Source organism: Sebastes fasciatus, chromosome 17 (genome assembly GCF_043250625.1).
Source record: "Sebastes fasciatus isolate fSebFas1 chromosome 17, fSebFas1.pri, whole genome shotgun sequence".
Taxonomy (NCBI): domain Eukaryota; kingdom Metazoa; phylum Chordata; class Actinopteri; order Perciformes; family Sebastidae; genus Sebastes; species Sebastes fasciatus.
This window is the reverse complement of record NC_133811.1, coordinates 24,206,511-24,233,093: the sequence shown is the minus strand read 5'-3', so window position 1 is coordinate 24,233,093 and position 26,583 is coordinate 24,206,511. Positions and strand designations below refer to the sequence as shown.

Genomic DNA, 26,583 nt, shown 5'->3' with positions numbered 1-26,583 from the left:
CTCAGCAGATGCGTAAACTGCAGTGCAGAGCTGCTGTTTTAAGATATACAGAGCCGTGAGGTTTATGATGAAGCTTTGAACCTTGGCCTAAAAGGATGTAAAAACAACCTACACAATCCACAGAGTTCATTACATTTATAGATGGACTAAAAACCATTTCCAAACACAGTCATATTCTCTGGTTCATTATCAGGCAGAGTAATCCATCATTACTTGAGCTTTGTGGATTCCAGACTCGCTGTTTTCTTTCCAATTCCTCGGGCCAGACTATTGGAGGTTATGTGGAAAGTGACACTTATATCAGCCTTATGTAGTTCACAGTTAGGGGAAACGGTATTATGCCTGAAATCCAGCCCGAAATTTTTTTACATTTCACTTTAATATTGTTGCCAAGAGAGGATATTACATTTAAAGGCTAATTCGACTTGGCAGACGTGCACTCAGAGCTGGCTGTTTCCGTCGAAGAGATCCGACTGTTTCTATCTGTTTACTGTCCATCAGCCTTGGATTGATTGATATGTTGCAGTCCATCTATTCTCTACAGAAGCATGAAAAAGGCTACTCTTTTTCTGTAAGTGAATGTTTTACTAGAAAGCGGTTGCAGATGGATGGATGGATGGATGAATGTTTTACTAGAAATATCTGCAGTGTAAATATTATCAAGATTTTATTGTGCCAACAGGTACAGATATATTGATTTTTCTGTTAGCTTTAGAAACTTTATGGTCGCCAACACGGGCCCAAAACCAATATATATATTTACTATACTCAGTCAAGCTATTAAATCAGTGATCTAATCTTTAGATCAAATATAAATTGGAGGCACTCCAACATACAATTGTCAAGATTGGACCTTAGTGAAAAGCCCTGAAAAACCACAAAGGGCACCCTGTTGAAAAATTTAGTTGTCTTAAATACTGAGGAATTTATATAGATGGCCACCTTCATTTTATAGATAACACAGATTATGTTTTTTAAAAAAGCTATGCAGAGGTTACACCTACTCAGGAAGCTTAGGGTGCTTTCACATCGGTGACCTAGGCCCGGATCCGAGTACACTTTTCCCCCAAAGTCCAGTTTGTTTGATTTGTGCGAACGCTCCGTACTGTACTCGGGGCACGACTCGTACTCGTACTCGAGTTCACTTGAAAAAGTGGTCTGGAGTACGGTTCATGTGTACTCGGGGAATCAGGTGTGAAAGCCAATTGCACCAAAATACAGAAGTGGACCGCTATATAACGTTACGTAGTTTTGAAAGGGCAGGCTTTTTTCAACACCGCCGGTCTCATCTGAAATCTATGCGCGCAACATGCGGCAATCTCATCCTCTGAACTGCACGGCCGTGGATGATAAAGCAGGAAGGCAGGCGAGGGGGTCCTTAAAGTATTACCAATAGTAGGCATTGGGGTTGCGCAATGTTTCTTATTTTATTTAGCTAATTTAATGGAGAGACAGCGGCGAGATAGACAAGCGAAAATAGAGAGAGACAGCGGTGGGAAACAACGTGTAGAGGCGGCATATTTTCACATCAAACTCTGTGAAATAAGAGTTTATTTTGACCAAACCAGAGTTGTTGGAAAGATTAACCAAGACTGTTTTGGTGAATTTTATTTTGTTTCTGTCAAGTTTGAATGACGCGTTTGACGATGCTCCGCCACTAGAACAGCTGATCTTAACACAAACAAACACACGTGGATGATGACGTAAGTGTACTCAGGTACGGAACAGCTTTACTGATGTGAAAGCTGAGCGCCGGGGGAGTAGAGAAGGGGAGCAATCGTACTCTTGCACAGTACGGATCAATCTAATATGAAAACGCCCTTAAGGACTTGGGGGGGTGAGCCAGAATATTCTTGTAATTAGGGCTGAACGATTTTGAAAAATATCTAATTGCGAATATTTTGTCTGTTGTTGCAATTGTGAAATGATTTGCGATATTATAGAGAATGACCATTTCTACATCATTATTCTCATTTTCATTGAAAAACATATTAAAATGATTATAGTGTGATTTCTGGTCTCCTTGACTGAACTGTCAGTGGGGGTAAATCACCAGGCGTCAGGACTAACATTAGAGCCATGACGTGTACCTGCAGAGATGCATTCAGACTTCACCAGCAGTCACCAGCTGCTTTTGGTGGAAGTGTCTAGTAACTCACAACAAAGCCCTTTCCTCCACAGACTCCTTTCTCAGCGTGTGAGCCGTTTAATTCGGCCCACAGCGACAGTACAGGATGGGAACTGTTGCTAAGGACACCAACACATGTGATGATGTGCTGTTTGACTCTGATTTGTCTTGGCTGATGCGTTCCTGAAACATGGCTGTTGGAGCTCATCGATGAGCCAAAGCAAAACTGAGGATCTCCCCACTGGCCGATTATTGAATCACCTCAGTGTGTGCTCAGACTTCGAACATGTGGACACTTAAAATCCAATCAGGTCAGATTTATTTATAAAAGAAAAGTAACCATACACCCTTCTAGCTCTTCTATATCTAATAAGTCAACAATCCAGGGAACAAAATGATGTCAAACTCTGTACAAATAAGACACAAGGGCACAAAGTACAAGAACTTAAGTAAGACTTACCTAAAGCTACCTGAGGCTCAGTAAGGGAAAGGAAAAACTCTTAAATTAACATTCACTGGGGGGAAAATGAAATAAAGAACCGAAGCACAGTACACAGATGGTCCATATAGTTAATCCATATGAAGAATCGTATCCAACATAAACCTCCATCGTGTCATTTGTTTGTGTTTGGAGATAAGGATGAAAGAATTCTTTCCAGACAAGCTTCAGTGAATATCTGTTCATCTCTGCCTCTTCCACCCCGAGCTAACCACCGACATCTGGCTGGGCCTATATTGCCTAAACCCATTCTTCACTTGAGTGCCACTCAAATGATGGAAGAAATATGTTTGTTTGTGCATTTCTTATGTACATAATTAACCCTTTACAGTGTTCAACCTAAGGAATGTTGATGTTGAGCTAGTAAAAGAATCTTGTATCTTGATAAAGGTACATTATGTGGCATCTTTTAAACTTGCTATTAGCGTGAATGTAAATATGTAAGAGACAAGAGGAGAACAAGAGGGGTCAAGTACAATGCCTTACATCAGTGTACCCAGCCAGGCTGTTATCATACACTGTTCGTAGCTATACCTACCAAAAATAGTGCACTATAATTCATATATAAACCATGTAATTCATTTTTATGTAATCCACGTAATCGTGAACCAGGAAATATAAAGAGTGACAAACGTTGCGTAGCGAGGAGATCGGGGTGGTTGGGCGGGTTAAAAAACACAGGACTTTCGCCCAGGAGGCCGTACCCTGTGTGAAACCAGAAGTCAATGTTGATTTGTCACGTAACTTTCATACTCAAGTAATGCCACTTCCGGAGTTATTTTGGGAACTGCCCATTGCTCCGAAAGCCCATTGCTCCAAAAATACACACTCTCTGTGGAACAAACAGAAGCACATGGCTAATTATTGTGCGTCTCCTTGGCTTGAATGTCTTCGTATGTTGGATTGGTTGGTTAGCTTTAGACATGAGGAGCGAGATTTGTTAGGTTTAGGTTAAGAATATCAGGGTAAGCCAACCAGGGGGCGGGTCATGCCTTCGCCATGGTAGGAAAAAACAAAAATTGCAACTGGGAAAGTCCAATGCCGTCATTTTGCATAATAATTAGCCATGTGCTTCTGTTTGGGATAGCGGGCGGTGGAGACATTTTTCGGACTATTGGGGTTTCGGAATAATGGGTCATCAGTACAATCCATGATTCTGGTTTTGAAAATCTCTCTACATATATACATAAACCTACAGGTATATTGTAGAATATATGCTGTGTTCTGTATGTCTGTGATTTCTAATCAGTTTTCTTCAACCTGTTTTTGTTTGCTGCAGATTGAGAACTACATCAAAGAGAGCATGAAGACGGAGATGGCTCAGCTGCAGCAGAGCGCCGTCCACAACCACACAGCAGCCATGTTGGAAATGGGCACCAACCTTCTTTCTCAGACGGCTGAACAGACGCGCAAGTTAACAGACGTTGAGACGCAGGTAACACTTTGAGAAACACACTCGCACTAATGCTCTCAAACATGCCCCGTTCAGTTTTCTCTCTACGTCTTCCTCTTTCTCATGGACACACACACTAAGAGGATCCATCCTGTGCTCCATTAACTCAGCTATTCCACGTTCAATTGCCCCAAAAAGGTTACGGAGCACTGGCCAAAGACAATACCGATGCTATATAAATGCCTCTCCCTTCTTTGACTTATTTGGCTCAGGCTCCTTTTAGTGTTTATATGGAGGAGGTGATGGAGTTGGTGGTGGGTAATTTTTGCTAAAGCACTAAAAAGATAACTGTTTGCAAAGGGAAAAAAAAGGAAAAAGCTAATCATAGCAGAGATGAATATCTCCTAAGTATTACCATGTGTTGGGTGAACACTTGACGGAATGAAAACGAAGTCGATGGTTTATATGTGCCTCAAATGTGCAGTGTGTTTTTAACTCCAGTGTCTAGAAACCCCGAAATAAAGCCCCGTGTTTTTTGGTTTCTCTTCTGGATTTTTGGTACACATGTGCATGATTTTAGCCAGTATTACTGCAACTAACATAGTATGTATTAGGCATGTAAATCACCAGTTTCCTCACGGTAAAATATTATATAGATTCTTTGGACATCGATACGATATTTGCTGATATCACAAAGTCTGCCATGATACGATTTTGATTCAATTTGGGGGCCTGCAATCGATATCAGACAAAATATGATTTGACAATTTTATTACTAGGCTCTTCCAGACATTTCAATGAAAAACAATCTAATCTTTTTAATAAAAAGAATAAAAATAAACCTCCTATTGTTGGAGGTGTGGTTGCTGAAGTGAGCCTGAGCTGAAGTTAGTTAGTTGCTAGCTTCGGAGCTAACCCCCTTCACTTTAACCAGCATTGTAGCATGCAAAACACAGGAACTTGGCTTGAGTCTTGAGGAGTTGTAGCATTTATTCACCGACAAATAAACTGTAACTTACACCCACTGCACTGCGAATTTCCCAGCTATAACGTTAACGCTATTCATCATCACATACATGCTCTCTTTCTCTCTCTCTCTCTCTCTGTCTCTCGCTAACGTTACGCCACAGATCGATGGATCGTTACATCCCTCGTATGTATAGATGCATAACATAATTTACTCTGTGTGTTTCTTTTCATGGCAGGTTCTGAATCAGACATCCAGGCTTGAGATCCAGCTGCTGGAAAATTCTCTTTCCACTAACAAGTTGGAGAAAGAGTTAATGATCCAGACCAATGAGATCAGCAAGCTGCATGACAAGAACAGGTAAACAGACAAACGCTTCATGCAAACACACACACTGGATACCATCCATACTGCAGCAAAGACGGACTGAAGGAAGTAAAGATGATACATCGACGGACGGAGAAGCCGGCCTGCACTTCTGTTCTCTGCTGGATTGCGTAAACAAAATCTAAAGCTTGCTACCAGCTTTCATTGACTACCACATAGTTTGTCCATTTTCCAAAACAATATTCAGTTGTTTATGCAACAGGAAGCTCGTATTTTCTGTAATGAGGTTACGCTTTCCATGTTGGACCGCTGAGCATTTGTTGCAGAAATCAGCCACTTAAAATATGGCCTTTGGATTTCATGTTTCCAAATCTGGTTCTTTACAGTGATTGGTGCTGTGGGATTGTCTCAGATGATGTAGTGTTTAAAAGGGTTTGGTCCACATCTCTCATTGCAGTATCCATAGAGACTCTATGCAATCACTTTTGGAAAAAAAAGAACACCATTTGAAAGCATAGCCTCTGGTGATTCTGACTTTTTAAGTTATTCTTGAGGCTTATGGAGATGGATTTCTGAGGGCAATTCCCCTAAGCTTCAGCAATTATGACATTATTCCATCCTGTACGTGTCGTCTGTATTTTTCCTTTACCAAATCTATAATAGAGGGAAACATATGATCAGTTAATGAATTTGATGTCAGCCTATATCATCTTTCAAGCATTAGATTGTGCAGTGGTGATTCTCACATAACTGAGAGGGCTTATTCGTTTACCTCCGATGAGTCTTGCAAAGCGCACGATGAAGTGTTTGTTTATATTATTTAGGGAACACATGGCAACCAAATCTACAGACATAATTATTTGTAGTTCTGTCCTTTGCTCACTTCTTGTGTTTTTTTTATTCCCATATCTCTCTCTGGGAAAATAGTTTTCAAGTAAAGGGACGTTTTGATTGTGATTACTCAGAGGGTCCATCACAAAGAAACAGCATGAAGTAAAAATGTAAATTTTCCTAATCTACTCAGCTTAAATCGGTTCACCCCTATGCTGTAAAAAAAAGTGAAACAGATACACATTGATGCCTTAAAGGACCATAATAATTAGCAACTTCTCCATCTTCCATAACAACCTTTTATTCCTTTTGTTCCCTTCCTTTCCCTCAGCCTCCTGGAGCAGAAGATGTTAGAGATGGAGATGCGACACCATGAGGAGCTGGAGACGCTGAAGCAGGAGAAAGGGAGTCTCCAGACCCTGGTGGGGAGGCAGACCGGGGTCATCGGGGAGCTAGAAGCCCAGCTGAACCGAGCCACGGGAAACAGCACGGCCCTGCAGATACAGCAGCAGGAGATGATGGACACCGTCCATAACCTGCTCAACCTCTGCAACAAAGATGGAGGTAAGCTGACTGGACTCAACGTCTTACATGCTGAGAGTGTTAGAACTTCTTCAGCAGTTCAAAGTGTAAATGTGCTCTTACACGTTTTTGTCCCCTAAAAGTTATTCTGTGTTTGGTTACAGTGGATAGTTTAGGTGTTTAATCCTGCTGGTATTAATAAAGTATCTATCTGTCTAATTTGACATTGCCAAAAATAGCGGCTATGTTTTTAGCCTCGCTAGCTCTCGGGATGGTCCGTCTGTTGACATGAAAATTGTAGAGACATTCATGGACCCCGGAGGATGAAGCCTCCTGACTTTGGCGATGCTCTGACTTCTGACAATTGTGGTTTTTAGTGAAATGTCTCAACAACTGTTGGATGAGTTGCCGTGAAATGTTGTCCAGATGTTAATGTTCCCCTCAGGGGGAATTTTAGTAACTTTCTTGATCCCCTGACTTCTCACTTACAGCGGGTTCACATAGAGAACGGAAGCATCGCGAAGCGCCGTGCTCTGTTAATCATTGCATAAGATGAAGCCTGGCCGTTCACATCAGAAGTGCATTTCTCAACAAGCGATTCTGCTCCTCTGCTGTTTACTATAGAGCTATCTCTCTCTCTCTATCTCGCTCTCTGTCTCTCTCTCTCTCTGTGTAATGTGTCTGCTCCTCTCTCTCTCGCTCTCTGTTTAGACGAAACTGAAAAATATGTGGAATAAGAACATAATTTAAAACCCACAAATCACAAACAGCAGTGACACGAGGCTATTTCTAATAAATATAGTGGATGGATTTTGAAATGTGATTGGGGCACGGACTGGGAGAGAATCAGAGGAATCAAAACTCTGGGAAAACAGCAGGGAGAGAGGGAAAGGGAAGTCAAAGACGTTTGTTGGATACACATTAGTCATCTGTTGATTGGTTATAGACTGATCAAAATTTAGTTTACCCCCACTAGCGATGACCCTAAGCCAAGAAAATGCCTATCAACCCCTGCTAGACCACAATGTGCAAAGCAAAATCTATATATTGGCTGTTCAAGGCTTGAACCGTGACGCAGCACTCAGCTTGTTTTGGATTACTTCCTTCCTCTCGTCAGATGTTACAGCTACACCATCTTTGATTTTTACAATCCTCATGAAGTTATGATGACACCAGTTCTATAAACCTCACCCCATAGTGAGAGACACAGGGATGCCCTGGCTATTAAACTCTGCATCATTGAGAGCAGCATGAAGAAAGAAACACGGCTCTTATTGTAACCCGGCATGCTCCCGTTAAAGACGTGTGGTGCCTCTCATAAACCAGCATGGTGCTCTCTCTCTTTTTTTGCAACAATCACTTTTCACGCTTCAACTTCATAAAGTCTGCGGCTTCACTGAAACGTCAAGCACTGCTGGTTATGAAGTAATAGGCTTATTTAATTCCTCTGAGCCTCTCCCTTCTGTTAATACGAGCCCAGGGATTTCCCTTTTGGCCCTACGTTTGACCCGACAGCACTGCAACCCCTCTTGTTCGGTCAAACGCCGTGAACTCATTTACCCCGTTTTAACGCCGAACTCACTTGATCCTTGAACGTTGGCCTTAAATCCCATTGGTCACAGGAGATTTGACATGAATGTCCGTGTCGGGGGATTGGTTGCAACTTCATTTCCATTTGTGGATTTCCTGCAGAGACGCCTCGAGACCCCACACTGCTTCTTCCCATCAGACAGAAAGCAACAAGAAGGGATGTAGGAGTCATGAGTGGATAACTACTGCACATGATTAACCTTGTGAGACCCACAATAGACACATCTTAGTCTTTTTTAGGGAGGTACAGGGGGTGTTTAGGGGGAGATAGCAGGTCAGCAGTAAATGTCACATAGAAGTGGTGTACATCATCTGAAAGCTGGGAACCTGGAGATTAATTTGAGATGCAGCTCATGGAAGTTGTTCTTGTCATAAATCAGAAATAAACATGAATGAATTAAGTGCATAAGGGCTTAGAACATTATGATGGAAGTACAGTATATGATGATCATTCTCATGCTCTATTATGTCTCATCAATTGTTGCAGCAATTTTGGGGTTGATATCATTTATTACACACATTTGGTGCTAAATTTAACCATTTTTTACCAATCGAGAATTGATAATAATGGTCAATAATCCCTCCAAAATACCACATTAAGACACCAAGACCTTGAGGAACACCATAGAAAAAGCCATGCCGTGATTTAGGATCAAAAACATTTGACATTTGGAGATTTCTTCAAGATTTTTTCGGTGATTGGATGGCGAGCACTTCTGTTCCGAAAAAGTTTCAAAAAATTGTCTCAGTACAATGAAATGGCTCCTATGGGGACTAACATCATCACACATGAATACAGTTGGGCTCATTGGATCCACAAGAGTCTCAGCTTTACAGTGATACCCAATTTATGTAATTCCAAGACTGTTTAGGGACCCCAGTATGCACAAATATTCAAATACACCATTTTTAGAATAGGCAAAAATAGCACAGTTATACTGCATGCAAAACACTGCATGGTTTTTGCCCAAAACTACCCCTTTGAAAATCGCCATGCCAGTTTTTCCTCGACCAAAATTTAGCGTAACTTCGTAGCGTTATTTAGCGATATTCCCGACAAGCTAGCAGGACATGGTACCAGTGGTTTCCTTAGGCTTTCTCGTTTCAGGTGATATTGGTATCTTTACTCAAGCTTCAAAACTGTTACTGCTACAACTTCTGAAAGACAGATTAGCGACTTGGCCCGCTGGCTGACCGTTGGAGTTTTAATGGATTAACACATGCTTTGTATTTATCATGCTGCGCCCTTTTGTAGTTTTAATGTTCCATGCGATAAAGGCCTCCACTCGCACTCCATCTGTTAAGTCTGGATTTGTGTATGTTACATTTAATTACCAGAGGTCTTTTGAGGCCATTTTGGCCTGACTGGTCTTCATGTTAAGATTCAAGCGAGTCCTCATGCAACACTTCTGGCTCTCTATTTCACTGGCTGTGTAATCTGCCAAGTTTGATCAAATTCTCTGTATATTATGCTCCTCTAGTCTTGATTTTGCCACCGTTTCTGCTATTTTCAGTGTCAGCGGGGTCAGTAGAGCAGGGCACCCCAGCCCGTCCCGCTGTCTGGGATTGGTGGCAGCCTTAATGAGAGGCGATAGAAATGGAACGTGGCCGCTGCCGCTCTGTGGTTGGTCCTTTCCTCTTCCACGGTGGCGTCGGAGGTTAGGTCTGGCGTGCGGGTCGGAGGTCTCGCCCTTGCTTCACCCCGGCCCGAATAAGTCAAACTGTAATAGCTCCTGAGGGACGCCCCGTCCAAAGGAGGTGAAGGAGTAGGTAGATCTCACTGATCGTCTGACGCAATGCCCCTGTTTTTGGACAGCATTCAAAACACAGAAGCAGCAGAGCTCTCTGTTTTTTCCATGTTCAGGGGAGGGCTCTTGTTTGTTTGGATTAGTGTTTTCATTTGAGGAAAGGGCGTCTGCTTGCGTTAGTCTCTGTTTTGAAAACTGAGCCTGAGCATTTCCTTTAAAGCATGGACTCAAATCTCTGACTTTGCTTTAGGGAAGATGACAGATACTTAGAAAAGGGAGTTTTAACACTAAATATAAACATAAACATACTGTCCATGTACGGCTTTCCCTAAAAATTAAGGTTTCCAGTGTGTTTTCAACCGTTGCAGTGCAAACGGAGGGCTGGGGAGATATTTTTGATGTGGCCAGATGCTGCAGTGGAGCTCTTGTTTAGGTTGTAATCATTACCCAAACCTCATTAGGGTGCAATGAGCCACACACCGTTATTAACGGTAATTGACCTCAGGTTTGGAACACTCTTGTCAAAAACTTCTGGCTGCTAAATATGATTTTGTTTTACAGTGTTCTATTATCCCACTAAATGGACGACATTCATCATTTTTACAGCTGCTTACTCAGAGTCGAAGAAATTATTGTAGCGTTCCACTCAAAGCCTTAAAAAAAAAAACAATAGCGTTTGCGGGTTGTAATGCCTCAACACGACAGCATGGTAAACCACTTCATTAGACATCACTTTTACGATCCAGACCAAATATTTGACTGCTGCACATGATTATTTTCATGCTTCATTGACCGGCAGAATGAGTTGACACTTATTGTTGCAAAGCCCCTGTAAAGTGTACAGTTATTGCGAGTCACCTCAGTGACCTTCCCTAAAACCTTTATTTTCGCAGCGGGAACTAGACTGTTTTATTATATGTTGTGTTTTTACAGTCGTCTGTTAAAACTGTTAAATGGAGCAATATGTTTTAGAGCCGTTTAATAAGGCGGTAGATACAAAGGTGGTAAGTTGATTAATTGTATTCATCTGGCATTTCAGGTCCAAATCAACTCCATTAAGACTGTTATCTACAGTACTGTTTATATAGTCTGTATATAGTAGGAGAGATAGAGTGAAGATCTGCTACAAAATATGTTTATATTTGCCAATGCTGTTTTTAAAGAAGCATATTTTCTCCCTATATTATGTTCACTGGCAGAGTGTTTCACCAATCCAGGAAGTGTAATCTTCTTTTACTGCACAGAGGTCATAGGAGGGAGGTTAGGATGTATGGTTGCACAAGACTTTGACCCCAGAGGTGAGTGTTTAATCAGGTTTAGGCTTCTAAAACACTTGGTTAAAGAGGAGCAATGTCTACCTGAGCAGAAAATGAAGTCTCTCTCCCTCTGTGTGTGTTGTAATCCGATTTTGACCGCGCTTTGTGGTCATAGCCGGGGTTGGCCGCGCGTGCTTTTAGTGCATGTTCGTGCATGTGAGCGTGCCCAAACTGGTTAGTTCACAGCCGCAGCTCTGCACTGCTCTCATACGGCGGTTACAGCCAATAACACTGTCCGGGACGAAGGCGTTGTCACGGAAGCGTAGCACCCACCCTCCGGTTCCCCCCCTAAGGTAAACACTGTTATCTCTGTCAGCACTTTGTGTCAGAAATCGTAGTCCTTTGCTAAGCAGCATATTAAATGAAGTAGGATTTACAAATATAACTTTAATTTCATGAATCTTACCCGGACATTTTCACACATCAACCATAATCCTCCTCAACAGCTACTGCACATCATTGTTGTGAAGTGTACTGTGGGAATGAACTGACAGTAATTTATAGTGCTTTGCATCCTCCACATATGAATACACCAGAGAAATTCATTGGATCTTGTATGGAATCACTTAAACTCTCAGCGGCATTTAGAGACTGATTATAGTCACATGGGAGCAGTGATGTCTGCGGCAGTCCATTTAGCTCCATTACTCACTCTCTTTAGTTCGAGTATTTGGGCTCATTTGGCAAGGGTACTGATTTATGCAAACACCCAAGCCCTGCTGCTCTTTTCACATGAACCCCCTACTGAATACAAGTCCCCCCTGAACCACAAAATATTTTTCTGTAAATAAATATTGGGACATAAATAATATTTGCAGAGCTGGGCAGCAAGCTGTTCGAGGGGAGCCGCTCCTACACTTGAGCATCGAGTCCCTTCGTCCACCGAGGGAGATCTCGGAAGGTTACAGATCGAATACCAGACTCTGGCAGTGATCTCCCCGGCCTCTAAAATGTGCCCCCGCTGTCTGCCGGCTTGGGGTAAATTACCGCCTGACAGGGCCGCTCTTTGTTGCATTAGAGTCTGGAGCGCGAGGGCCCACTCAGTCAATCTGTCACAGCGGGAGATTCTTGTCTCTGACACTCAATACTTTGTGAAACACCCAAATAAGCGTCCTGCTTCCATCAGGATGTTCTGCGCTCAGGAGGGGGGATCAAAGTGAAGGCTAAGGATCGCTGACACATTTCCTTGACATCTTCTTTGACTCAACAATTCCATCAATAAAAACATTGGTGTTAAAAAATGAAGGTGAACCCCTCATATGGAAGGAGAAAGGGAGGAGAGAGAGAAAAAAAAAAAGGGAAATCGGAAGGAATTTCTATCAATATAACAAGAGCCTGGAAGGTAAATATAAACCACTTGTTATAACAGGAACTTGAAATTTATAGCTTGTAGTATTTTGTCCTTAGCCCCTTGCTTGGTTTCAAAATAGTGCCGCCATAATTATCCACAGATGGAAATGGACGCAGCTGGTCTGTCAAAGTCCGAGGCCTTCCTCTCGGAGATCATCCAGTCGGTGAACTGCTTTTCTCTTGTTAATAAGTTAGTCGCCCTCAGATTGTATCTGGCCGTTACAAGATACTCGCAGGGAGACCTCACCGATCAGCTTCTGCCTCGGACTCCTTTTATGTTTTCTCCTCTGAGATGTACAGATCTGAGATATGATAAATTGGCCCGTAAGGGGTTTTGCTCGCAATTTGTAATTTCATAAAACATTATAGAACTATGATTTCCATACTTGTCTGACACACGGGGTTGCATGAAGGGTAACAGTTTTTAATAGCGTAGATTTTTTTTTTACACAGTGCTATTCCTGTGTCTGTATCTGGCGTATGGAGTGTTTATTTGATCGCTTCTTTTATCACAAAATATGGTAGCACCAACACCTGAGCTTTGGCATCCTGCAGTCAAAGTCTAAATTTGCTCCTCTCATGTTTCTGACAGACAGCTGGCGTATGTGGCAACAAATTGTAGTGCAGGTTTTGAGAGTTTCTGTCTTTAGTGTTCTCAGTAGCAATATCAAAAAGACTGTGGCAGACAGCAATGTAATACATAGACTATACCGATTGCCTCTGTGTTCATAAAACAAAAAACTAACCACTTAAAGATTCAACTCTACATATAGCGACTTTAAAGCTAGGGTTGGTAATGTTCTCCAAAAACATTTTTTGTTAAATGTGTTGAAATTCTCATTACATCCCGAAAGCAATCAATAAATCATATGCTCCAACAAAAAAAAGAAATAAACTTTAACTGTTTAACTGTAATAAGCCCGTCCAGTCATTTCATTCGGCCCGAAGGAAATGATTGGACGGCCTGCCTGTCTACCTAACCGTGTGCATGAGTGCCCGTGCACTCATTGAGCATCTCCGGAGTCTTCCACAAGTTGCTAGCTTGACAGCTGTACGTACTAAAAGCTATCCATGTTCGTTGTTTATGTTCATTATGATCATTTTTGGGGAGTGGCTTTGGTGGGAGGCCTGAAGGGACGGACTGTCAATGTTGCCAACTCGGCAACTTTCTCGCTAGATAATGCTGCTACTTTCATTGGTAAAGAGTTGGCAACACTGGCCTGGGTTTTTGGGTTGGATCATTTTTAATATCTAGCGTACTCTTGCTAGTTTCTCAACATGACAGACCCTAGCTTTAAAGAATAGTTTGACATTTCGAGAAGATTGGTAACACTGTGTGCTGAGTATGGAGCTTGAGCCAGGAGGTGATTAGCTTAGCTTAGCAAAAAGACTGGAAGCCAGTATAAACAACTAGCCTAGCTCTTTTGCTCAGCAAGAAAGTGAATAAGTGTTTTTCCCCAAATGTCAAACTATCCTTTGAAGTAACACCTGTAGATTCTCAGCAATAGAAGATCAAAAACTATTTGCAGTACCAAGTTGCTCAACGGCTGTGAGTAGGTTTACGTGTGCTTGATTTGTATTTGTGGAACGTCAAGTAGTGAAACTCTGTTTCCATTATGTCTTCTTCCCTACCCCACAGTCGTGCCTAATAGCACAAAGGTCGCAGAAGAAGAGAAGAAGTTCCGCGACTGTGCCGACCTCCACCAGGCTGGCTTCAATAAGAACGGAGTCTACACCATCCAGATCAACCCTCAAGAGACCAAAAAGGTGGGAAACCACAATATCTTACAGCACTGTAATGTGAAAATATATGCCTTTTCATCACTTCTAGGTCGCTCCTTCATAATGGATGCACAGGGAGTAGGAATACTGAAAGCTGAAAATACACTTGGCAGCTTTGTGAGTGCAGGGGGGGTGAGGTGTGAAACAGGACACTGAGCTGGTCAGGATGGTGACAATTGTGCAAGTGTGTGTGTGTTCCTAACCTCTACACTATGCTTACGTAATATTGATTGATGAGAGTGATGATTTAATAAGTTAGGATGTTGGCAGAAGGTTTGTGTGTGTGGATATTCTTAGGCTGGACCCGAACATTCAACTATTCGTTCGTTGTGTGGATATTTGGTTTTCAATTTTGGTATTTGGATATTCATTGTTGTTATTTAAAAAAAAATAGGGATTACAAACATGCATAAACACACCAAACCTATGTAAAAAATGCTTTTTATTCAATAGCAAATACAAACAACAATACTGTAGAATATCAGAATCCTTAAAAAAATAATTTAATTAAAGGAACAGTGCGTAACATTTAGGAGGGTCTATTGGCAGGAATGGAATATGTTATTTAATAAGTATGCTTCCTTTCGTATATGATCACCTGACAATAAGAATCATTGTGTTTTCGTTACCTTAGAATGAGCCATTTATATCTACATAGGGAGCGCATAGGAACCTCTTCATGGATCCAGCCACCATGTTCTACAGTAGCCCGGAATGGACAAACCAAACGCTGTTAAATTTTCCTGCTTGGGCCGAAGTTGATAACGTTACTCCCTCCAGAGTTGACCCCGTCACTTCACTCAGACGCATAAGCAGCGCGGCTCGGCTGCATGTCAGCTGCGTCTCTTCTAGAGATTCGAGGACTCGCCTATTTTTACCGCGAGCCGCGCGCGGTTCACAGCAACAACAGACAGTGAAATGGATCTATTGACTGTATATTGACATCATACCAGCAACATTACTACAGTTTCAACGTCTCTATCTGTAGAATATGTCACAGACATGAAAAAAATATTTATTTTTAAATCAACACTTCTGGCTTCCGTTTCAAAATAAAAGCCCTCAAGCTTTTTTTTCTGTGGACAAAATTCCTTCATTTGTTAACATGTGGCTTTTATTCTGTAATATTTACAGGACAGTGTTGTAGAAAATGTAGTGACTTGCAGGGCTCCATGAATGATTAAAGTACAGGGTTTTATTGGTGGAATATTACTATTAATTACAAATGAGCACATGCTTCTTAACCTGTTTCTGTCTAAAATAAATATAAATGATATTTATAATGAAGTGAAATGGCCATTATGAAAGGCAAACTCTGTGTAGAAAGAAAAGGCTGGTAGCAACAGAAGCACTGTAGCAGAAATGCTGCTAGTGTGGACACCACACGTGAGAGACACAGCAGTTCAGCGAGGCAGCCGGTCAAGCGCTGGTGACGTGCCCAGTCTGGTCCGGCCTTAATAGGCTACTAATCAGTGTTTCCCCTATATTCATTCTGTGGTGCTGCTAAAATTTCACACGATCATTAATATCCTCTGCTTTCACTGTCCAAGTGGAGGCTAGTTAGTCTAGCTTGCTAACATTAGCGCTGATTCAGACTAGACGTTACTTCCACTACTGTTGCGTCACTGGCCGCTCCCACACACTCCGCATTGTGTGCGTCCCTTAGTATATTTGACCAAGTAAGTCCATAAGTAAGTTTGTGCATGTATAGCATGAACGATGAGCTGGTCTTGGGGGGGAAAACGATTCTGTCAGGGGTACTTCCTTAATTATACCCAGGCTGTGCTCATGTGTGTTCAGCTGTGTGGGCTGGCCGAGGTGAGAGACCTTCTCCGCTCCACCCTGGGGTCTCCTCAAAACAAAGAGCAACACTGCAGATAGAGCGCCGGCCCTGCCTTATCAGCTTACACACGCTGAGGTCCAAGGTTAAGGGCCACATTACACCCAGGACCTCCACTTTGATCCTGCAGAAACAAGGCCGCCTGATGAGGAACATCTCCGGGGAGTCGGTGAGGGATAAGGAGACGCTGATTAAGTTTGAGGAGGACACAGATACGTCGCATTCCCAAAGATGATTCATCGCGAAAGCTGGGAAAAGGAGTGTCTGAAACCAAATAATTGGCCAAATGACCCTTCATTGTTTGTTAATGCCGCCGAGAGTGATCTTCAATTCATCAGCTTGTTAAATTTCTTCTGAATCCTGAAAGAATGTTCAAATACATGTGGGTGCTATCATTATTCCATTACCTTCATGTTTTTCCCACCATCCCTTGCTCTCTCTATTCTATTGTTTAGGTGTATTGCAACATGGAAACAGCCGGTGGCGGATGGACGGTCATTCAGCGCAGAGAAGACGGCAGCTTGGACTTCCAGAGAACATGGAAGGAGTACAAGACGGTGAGGCGAGACAAATGTGTGCACACAGACACTCATCCATATCCATTAAAATCAAGATGATAATGGTGGTCCTTTTAAACACAAGACAGTGAGTCAACACTGGAGAGAATACACTCATCCATATCCATCAAGCATAAATTACAAAACCCTGCGATGATCAAAACATCCTGTTTCAAAAACACACTTCCGCAGGGGGATTATGACAAATAGCGGTGCGTTTTGGCCTCGATTGAACGTGATGAAAACTAAGAAGCAGGATCCACGGATCCAGATGTCATTCCTCCTCAGCAATGGCTCCCCCATCGTTTCTGTATTAGCAATATTGTCGAGTGTGTCTCCGACTCGCTCTGCTCTTCAGCCAAGGCTTCAGTGACATGCTGTTATTCTTCCTCTTCTCCAACAGGAAATTATTACCTAAATGTGCAAACAACACATTTGTTTAGTCTCTATAGCGCCGTGCCAGGTGTTTCATCTGTTTGTCATCAAGGAGAGATCTATGCATATTTGCATTGAGGGTGTTAACATTTCAGAACCTAAGCGGCGTTTAGACGGCGAGTTGGATTTGTTATTGCTGGCAGTTGCATTGCTTGTTTTTGCGGTGGAAGTCACCTGTGTATACCTTCCACTAGCTGTCCGTTTATTGTCAAATGGACTATGTTCATTCTATCCCCTGTAATCTGCTTTCCGTGTCCAGTTTAATTACTTCCCCTGTTTCCGCTGATCTTGATGTACAATATACCAGTCAATGGGAAAGGATTTTAAAGAGTTTGTGGGACATTATGAACCAGAGAACTCCCAAGTTTGATCAAATAAAAACACTTAACTGGGATTAACACTGGTGATACGCTTGAATGGTAAAAAAAAAAAGAGAGAGCAAAAGGGACAAAGGAGAAGAAAATAAAGATATTTGAGGCCTAAAAACTAAGTACCAACTAGAAAAGTGCACTCAGTAGAGTGCAGATCTCTGCCAGGTGTGTCTCCTCATCTCTCCCAAACAAAGATGGCAGCAAAGATAACAAAAACAGGGATTTGTTCATCTCGTATCGTGACTAACTTTAGTGGATCATAACATATCGGTTACGGAATTAATCTGCAGATGCTCCGGTTCAAAATGAGAACAAACCTTTCTACGGATGTCAGTTTTTTGAGCTACGACAAAGGCCAAAATGTGACCTTCAACACACAAGGTGAGGCTTGTTTTCAGCCTAGCTGATAACCGAAAATCCCTTTGTGTTACTGAATCAGAATCAGTTTGATTTGCCAAGTACATACTGTACATACAGGGAATTTGACTCCGGATTTATGTAGCTCTCTCAATGTACTTATACAGAAATAGAAATAACAGCAAGCAGATGTTGATGTGAGGAGTCAGCAGTCAATGACGGCATAAAACAGTCAATAAAATAGGTTTTTCAAAGATTGTGAATAACTGGAACCACGAGAGGTCCTTTAGCGTACGGTCATAAACGAGCGCAGAAAATATATGACAGATGGGTCCAGTAGTATGCGAGATTAGCTGCGGACAGACAGACCGATACATGCATGCACACACCACGGATGTATAGAGAAAACTGGAAACAGCGTTGTAGGCGGGCTCCCGTTCATTCCTATGAGAGTTGCTCAGTGGCGCATGAAGCCAAAATGGCTCGACTGCCGAGTGATTAGGTACCTGGATCATCCGACGATCTTCCACATCCATTGGGTCCATAGAGCAGGCGCAGTAGCGTTTCCATTGGATTCAGCTATTAGTGCATTTTCCATCTTTTAGGACCTAATGATTTAAATAAGGGCTATTCAAGTGTTCGTTCTGGGAAGTTGATTCACCTCAAAAAAAATATTCGCTGATTTACGGACGTCTCTTTCCCAATGTAAGTCTATAGGAAAAAGTCTTTTTGGGCCCAATGGCATCACGTGACGGACATGGAAGTTGTAATTCCACCGGTTTTTTTGCTTCAAAGCCCAGCGCTCTTCCTAGGGGCTTGGCACACGCCTGGCAGCGATAATGAAACAGAGATTGAAACCCTCCAGCTTTGAGCAGGTGTCATAGAGAACACGGAGTGCATTACAGCACATGAGGGCACCCTCGCGGACCTTGGCCGACATTTACAGTGCTGATCTAACAGCTTAGTATGACCGTGTGTCTCCTTGAAACGCCCGGAGGTGATCGATGGGGTTTTATTGTGTTATTCATTTTTCTCATTCTCGGTCTCCGGAGGCTCGTGCTCACAGATTTAATGTACTTGGAGGATTTGTAAATCTTTCAGTAACAACTGACATGTTGTTTCTTCGCGGGACCATGGAGAGAATTTTGGCAACAGGGATGAAGTGCACACGTTAAAATGGGATCTTGAGACCATCTAATGTTTGTAATTGCATTACCAGGAGACCAAACATCACAGAGGACCTTGCAAATTATATTCACAACTCAGTCTTTCAGCTTATCAGCATGTGAAAATGGTTCCCACCCATTGCTCTGCAAGCACCCTAGGGGGTACTTGTGCAGTTGCCATGGGAAAGTTCCGGTCATTAACTAGTGACTAAGTTTACAATAACCAGTAAGCTGTCTGTAAACCTTAGTCAGTTGTTACACATTAAGATCACACGTTAGTGCAAGTTAGCAAGTGAGCAAGTGAGCAGAGATGTTGAAATACTTAAAAGTATGAATTTATAGTTGAAAGTTCAATGACAAAAACAGTTGAAATAGTTGTCTAAGGGCCCTTTAACACCCACCTGGTTTGGTCCAGACTTTCTGACTTTTCAGTTTGATTGTAACAAAAGTACAGTTGTGAAACCTCCAGTGGACGACGGTCCGGACCAAACAGACGAACCTTGGTACGATGAAAAGAGTTGCTCTCGGTCCGGATCAAATTGAGCCATGGTTCGGTTCGTTTCTAGTGCGGGTCAAATAAGGTTAAGAACCACTGTTGTAAGGTATTTCTCTGTAATTCTAGTTTATCTGTGTATGTGCAACAGTTTCTGAGATTTACCGTGCTCAATGTTTACAGTTACTGTTTTCCCAGACAAAAGGATTTTTAGCAAGTGTCACTGAGATGCAAACCAAGCGCTCAGTCCAACAATATGACTAAACCATCTCCTCATCTCTTCTGAGCTGAGTGATGTCGATCAGGTTTGCGTGTAAAGGATCGCGAAGAACCGGAACTCTATAAAGGAAAACTGTCAACAGAGCTCGACTCCCAGCCTTTTATTGCCTGCCAGGGTTCTTGAGATAAACCGCGGTCACAGTAGGAGGCATTGGACCGAGCTGGAAGACAGTCAGAGGGGAACATCTCATCGTGAGATCAATTCTAGAGAAAGAGAGAAAGAGAAAATGCGGTAATGGGCCCTAGTCACTTTCTCTTCCACCCACTCGGCAGGACATGCCTAAGGCTCGAGGAATGCCCCATATTTACTTTCCCTCCTTCCCATTCCTCATCACCACACACGCTCAGCACAAACACAGACTTCTCCCTGACTTTGCCTCCCTAGCCCACGCCACGATCCCAATCTTTAATGGAGCGGTCCAGACTGTCCTGTCAGAGCTGTAATGTCATCCTGCTTCGTGATATTCCCCCTCTGCAAATCCACTGCTGTCAGAAGCACTTTGCCTGTGAGCGGGAGCCACTCTGATCAAATGCAAACTTTTGCAGTTGTTTGAAGGAGTGTCCCGTGCATGCAGTATATATATTGGGAGAGAAGTCTTTAGGTAATAATGAGTTTAGCATGTGGAAGACAGAAATGGAAAAAGGTGTGTGTCTATTTCAGCTGGTACCAATTTAGGCACTTTTATAGGTAGGTAAGTCTATCCATTCCACGTGGAAGCCAAAAGCAAGCTTTAAAAAAACCCTGCATAAAATACGTTAATATACAAAGTGAGTTATGTGTGCAACTTTTTCACTGAGGAATGGAAAAGCATGCTAGGATACTGGTGGATAAACAGCCACATTATTTATTATTGGGAACCATCTGTTCTGATCTAATTTCTGATTGACAAAAGAATAAATCAATAAATATATGAGAAAATTCCTCAGCCTCCATTCCACAATCCTCTAGTGTTGACATTTTATCTTTCTAGGAAAATAGTGGAGATTGCTATGAATAATCCTCTAATCTACGATTTACAAATAAGGATTTTCAGTGTTATTCCCACGCTGACTGTTGTGTTTCTCTTCCTTCGTTGCAGGGTTTTGGGAGCTTGCCCGCGGAGCACTGGTTGGGGAACGAGTATGTTTACCAGTTGACCAGCCAGAGACAGTACGCCCTCCGTGTAGAGCTGACGGACTGGGACGGACACCAGGCCTTCTCACTATATGACCGCTTCCAAATCGGCAGTGAGAAGCAAAACTACAGGTGAGGCTGCTCATATTGCTACTGGTAGACAAAGATGGGGTTAATGTTTTTTTCAGGCCAAGGAACACACAGACGGACAGATTTGTCTGTCGTCATTACAGCTTTTCACAGTGCCTGGTAAATATCCTCTGCACCGGATTTGTTTTTGCAGGATTCGATAGGGGTTTGAACTCATATTTGCACCACATGTTAAAGTGATAAAGACTTCAGGCGGAAATTTGAATAATTGAAAGGTGCTCTATATGATATCCAGAGCATTAATATAGCAGCAAACAACTGTTTGCTATGTAAAGATATAGAGGAGTAATGTCTACCTGAGCAGAAAATGAAGTCACTCTCCCTCTGTGTGTGTTGTAATCAGAGCTTCTTCATGCTCTGTTGACATAGCCGAGCCAGCCACGTGTACATAAGCGTTTGTGTTTAAATTATATACAAGTTGTAAATCAGAGGCACAGGTACAGATAGAGATTTACAGATACAAATCACGCTGCGTTTATTTGTGCTCTGTGTTTTACGAGACACAAGTCACGTGACATTTTACGAGTCACGTGCTCCCTGCATTTGTGGATTTTTTTGTGTAAAAGCACGGTAAAAGAGTCTCAAAAGAATCCACACAAGTAGGTGGAGATTCACAAATATATTGCCTTTGAAAAATGCTAAGTTGATGTACAAATGACATTTGTGAATACTTATGAGACTGTTCTGTCACCATACAGCCGTCGCCATGTTGACAGCCGTGCGGAGGCTAATTGGACAAATTATTTTTAACCACACTAGTTGCATGGCTCTATCAATGGCAGTGTTGGTCAGTCTGTTCACGTCTTTGGTCCAGACTGAAATATCTCAACTAGTATTGGTTGAGTTTGCCATGACATTTAGTACAAACATTCCTGTCCACCTCAGGATGATTTATAATAACTTTGGTGGTCCTTTAACCTTTAATCTAGCACCATCGTTAGCCTTCATCACTGTATCAGAAGATTGTGGAGCTGCATCTTCAGCATATGTGACTAATAGAAAGAAGAAAGGAGGAATGAAGGAAGAAGGAAAAGGAATTATATCAAGAAATAATACTTAAAGGGAAAAACAAAATGTTCAAAAGTGTTAACAATATAAACATGGCTCGTAACTTTGAGCTCTCCAGACACTTCAATCATGTCGATCCCGCTATGTAAGTCTGTGGCGAGGCTTTTCTCATCGCAAATTCCTTCCAAACCAAATCTATCACTTGTCATCGTCTCCTCGTTCCTTTGATTGACGCTTTGTCCTTGCATGTTGCGGGGGCGAAGGTTTCTGTTTTCTTTTGAGGGGGTTAATGATAACAGGCCTCAAACTATGGCAGATGCTTGGCCCTCTCAGATGTGGAAAACTACTGCAAATTCCACCGAGTTCCAAGCAATTGCTGGCTTCACAGGAGAAGGCCTGACATCTCCAATTCTGCAGTTTTCACTGGATGACTGGTTCTCTCTGATAAGAGGTCCCTTTGGTTGCGAAATGTCTCGCGTCCAGCTTCCAATGACGAAATAAGGAACGAGATTCTGCGGCTTGAAAGCCTTTACCTCAACCCTTCAATTCTTCGCGCCGAAGTGTTTCCCTACAGCGGGGGGCCGTGAGGCTCGTTGCCATATTCAATTTTCAGAATTGTCCTGCGATGACAGGGGTTTCACTTTACGAGGTTTCCGTCTTGAGGAGCTTGTACCTGGAGCGGGCTTTGTGGTTTTCTCCGAGGACTGGAGGAATGGATTTCAATCACGCGGAAAAGATCAAGTGGTTGTTTTGTTTTGAATTTAACGCAGAGTTGAGATTTTGTGTGACCACAATGTGAGGACTGAGTTAAAAACTCCATCTCTTGTTACTGAACCTTAGGTCTTTATTTCTGGCTCTGGTTTGAAAGCACAGGCACTGACTTCAGGCTGGTGTACATGGCACATAGATATTAGCATATTAAGCATAACAATTGTACACTTTGCAATAAAAGCAACACATTTGGCACAGACGTAGGTTTATATGTTATGAAAAGATATAGATATCAGGGCACTGCAAATTTGACCCCCGAGAACCGCCAAATAGCTGCAAAATATTACAAAATGTTGCAGAAAACAGATTACATGATTAGATCAAATGTCAGAAGATCACAGATATGTTTTTCCCTCTTTATTTTTAAGGGTACTTTTTAAAAGAAGAAAAATGCAGGGTCAAACTTCACCTCCTTTCCTTCTTGATAGAATGAATAGGTCGCTATGTTGCTTTCACTCATAAGAAGGAAAAACCATGTCTGTGATCTTCTGACATCAGATCTAATCAGCTTGAACACATCTTGGAAATGTTTTCTGCAACAGTTTGTAATATTTTGCGCCTGTTTGTCGGCCATTGTGAAAAATGGCTGCCATGGCCCTCAGGGGCCAAATTTCAAATGCCTCGATAGCTACATCTTTTCATAACATATAAACCTACATCTATGCCAAATGTGTTGCTATTATCGCAAAATGCTCAATTGTTATGAATATTTCAGCTTAGCTGCCCCACTATATGAAGTGCAGGCCTGTATATTTGTAAGACTGGGTGTCAAACCTCAGTACGTACTTTACTGTATCTATCCTTCTGTAACTCTCTTTCACACATACACATTTATATTTGCTTCATCCTTTCCTGTGTTTCCCACATATTTTCACATCCCTCACTTGACCTTTTGTTCTTTTGAATTAGGGAAACAATAACTGTTTTTGTCTCGCTGCGGCAGGCAAAGGGCATCCCTGGCCAATCCAGCCTGTTTCTAATGCAGGCTCGTACTGTTTGGGAGTCCAATCGGCACACTGATCCCTATAAATAGATTTGTTCTTGAAAAACAGTTGTGGTATGATAATCACACGTTGCTCCTCTGAAACAGGGGCCAAAACAAACCAGATGGCTGGGCCCAAAACAAACCGACGCTGCCATGTTTTCTGCTTTGGCACCTCCTTTGCTTTAAAATGTCAAACAATCTGCAACAAGTTCTCCCACTTACATCTCTTGCTCTGAAACATACAAGATAGTTGTACGTGATATGGCCAATCTTTTCGTTGGTTTTGGATTATTTTCTGTCGGCCGTGGTGGTTTACTGGAATACAATCTGCGTCAGCACGAGTCAGACAAACATTTGTAAAGACCTCATTTGGTGTCGTAAATCTCTCTGTCTCACTCTCACTCTCACACACATACACACAGGCTGTAAGCACAAAAAGCACATAAGCAAGGCCACGAACAGACCACTTGGAACCCAGGTATAATAACTGAATAGTCTTAAGTCCAACAATGCACCCGACTCCCCATTCATCATAAACAATATTGAGCATTGCCAGGAAATGTTTGTCTTGCTGCCAGCTTCTTGGTTTCATCTATATATGCTGCGAAACAGAAATGACTCAACTTGCAGAGAGGGAGAGAGCTGTGCAATTATTCCTGTGTGAAATATGGGCTCCTAATCCTTTATAAGTGAAGTCATGTACACGGAATAAATGTCATATTTATTACCGGTGCGCTAAAAGTTTGAACCCGCGATTGATCTTTATTCAGTCATCTAATTCTTGTTGGCATTGTCCCTCATAATAAAACTGTTATATCAGTATATATATATATATATATATATATAGTATAATAATATTTTCTAAGTAAAGTGTCATGTCAGTTCCATTTGGTTGATGTTTTCATTTAAATTGTAATAATGGAAACCCTTTGAGACTATTATTTATAATATCTTACAAATAGAGATAATTCAATGGTTATGATAGGTGTGTGTGTGTGTGTGTGCCTGGAAACCCATTTAAGCATCAATAAACAACAGTTACACCCCCCACCCCCCCCCATTTTAATGATATTGGGAAAAATCATTATTTCTCTCAGTCAGTACCATTAAAAATAACAATTTTGAGGGCCACTCCTTTGTTCAATGTTTAAGTAGTTTTTTTAAGGTGGTTCCAGCTTCTCAAATCTGACTGTTTGCTGGTTTCCTCTGGTCCCGATCTGACAGAGACGCGTTGGCAGTAAAACCATTGTTTTCCGATGGTACTGCACGCCTAGCGTGCGTTCCTCTCTTGCGCCACGTGTTTTCTAGCATTTTTTAGACATGCACAAGACTTAAAATATCCTAAACTCACCGCTCATCAATGTCACACTTGGCCCAGGCAGCCAGTCCAATAAAGCAACAGGCGGGCTTTACTACTTTACCACTTCCTTCCTGTTTTGATGCCAGTAGATGTGGTAGGAACGGGGACGATGGCAGATGCAGACGAAAGTTTGATAGTAGCGGTATTTAAGTACGATGAACCATATAATTCAAGGTAACTGTAACTATATAATTTGTATGCTTGAATCCCATTTGATTGCCCGGTTGCACATGCAGCCCCGCTCCACACGTGCAACACGTTTTTTTTTTTTGCCCAATGCTCTTTGCCAAGGCGTTTTGGAAGCGACCACGCATGTAGCGACGTATCTCTGTCTAATCTGGGTCTTAGACTTCCATGATAGTAAACTGAATATCTTTGGGTTGGATAAGGAATTGACTATTTCAACTTGGGCTTTGTAAAATTGTGATGGCCATTTTCACTATTTTACAACATTAAATGGACCAAACCAATAATCTATTATTAGAGAAAATAAATTTAAATGCAAACTAATGGATAATGAAAATATATAACATATTTACTTAAACTTTGCCAAAACCTGTTAATGCACCTCTGGCTCAAAGACTTTGATTTTTATTCTTCAATGCAGTTTGGAGAACAAAAAAAACACCTTAATTGGTGCATTAGTTTTGCAGAACTTACAGAAAAATATGCTCTTAGAAGTAGAACATTAGAGTAAGAGCAGATCATGAGTCCTACATCAATGCAATAGCAGCCAAATAAAAGAACAAATCTACACTGGCTACATCTGCACAGTGTAAGCTGACATCAGAAATGTTGTTTTAAAGTCGAACGAACAAATCTTGTGGACAACAGTTTGAGTAGTAAATGTGAGTTGACCAGAGCTTCAAAATTCCCACTGAACCACAACCCCCATAATATTGTGAAATGAGCTCTTGAGATTTATCTTTATTGTGACGAGGGTCACCATAATTGCAGAGGTTATTGTCTATATAAGCAACACAAAAAGTACCCTATCATCAAACCTAATTTGGTTTCTGTGATACAGCATGGGTTGCAGAAAAGAAAATAATAAAATCAAATATAATTTGATGACCTGCAAATATTGTTGTAATGATAGCAATCAGATCAACACATTTAGTTAATCACCCTCATTTATCAAAGTTTCTTTGCTGCAAAAATGGGATTTTCGGTACATATCTATATGAATAGAAGAAGGAGAGTAAAAGTGGACCTGCAAAATAGAAAAAAGACAGAAAAAAAGC

The 26,583-nt window shown here is 41.8% G+C and overlaps 1 protein-coding gene across 5 annotated transcripts in view; it reads left to right on the top strand.

Annotated features, from left to right (window-relative positions):
* The window catches only part of angpt1 (angiopoietin 1), a 142,128-nt gene that overhangs the window by 25,850 nt on the left and 89,695 nt on the right, over positions 1-26,583 (top strand). For all 5 annotated transcript variants that reach the window (XR_012590612.1, XM_074613361.1, XM_074613362.1 and 2 more), the window contains exons 2-7: positions 3,907-4,062; positions 5,226-5,347; positions 6,477-6,709; positions 14,311-14,438; positions 16,749-16,850; positions 21,031-21,197. Coding sequence is in view for 4 of the 5 variants with exons in the window: in XM_074613360.1 (XP_074469461.1) it covers positions 3,907-4,062; positions 5,226-5,347; positions 6,477-6,709; positions 14,311-14,438; positions 16,749-16,850; positions 21,031-21,197 (908 nt within the window). In the remaining variant the exon portion in view is untranslated. The remainder of the gene's footprint in view (positions 1-3,906; positions 4,063-5,225; positions 5,348-6,476; positions 6,710-14,310; positions 14,439-16,748; positions 16,851-21,030; positions 21,198-26,583) is intronic.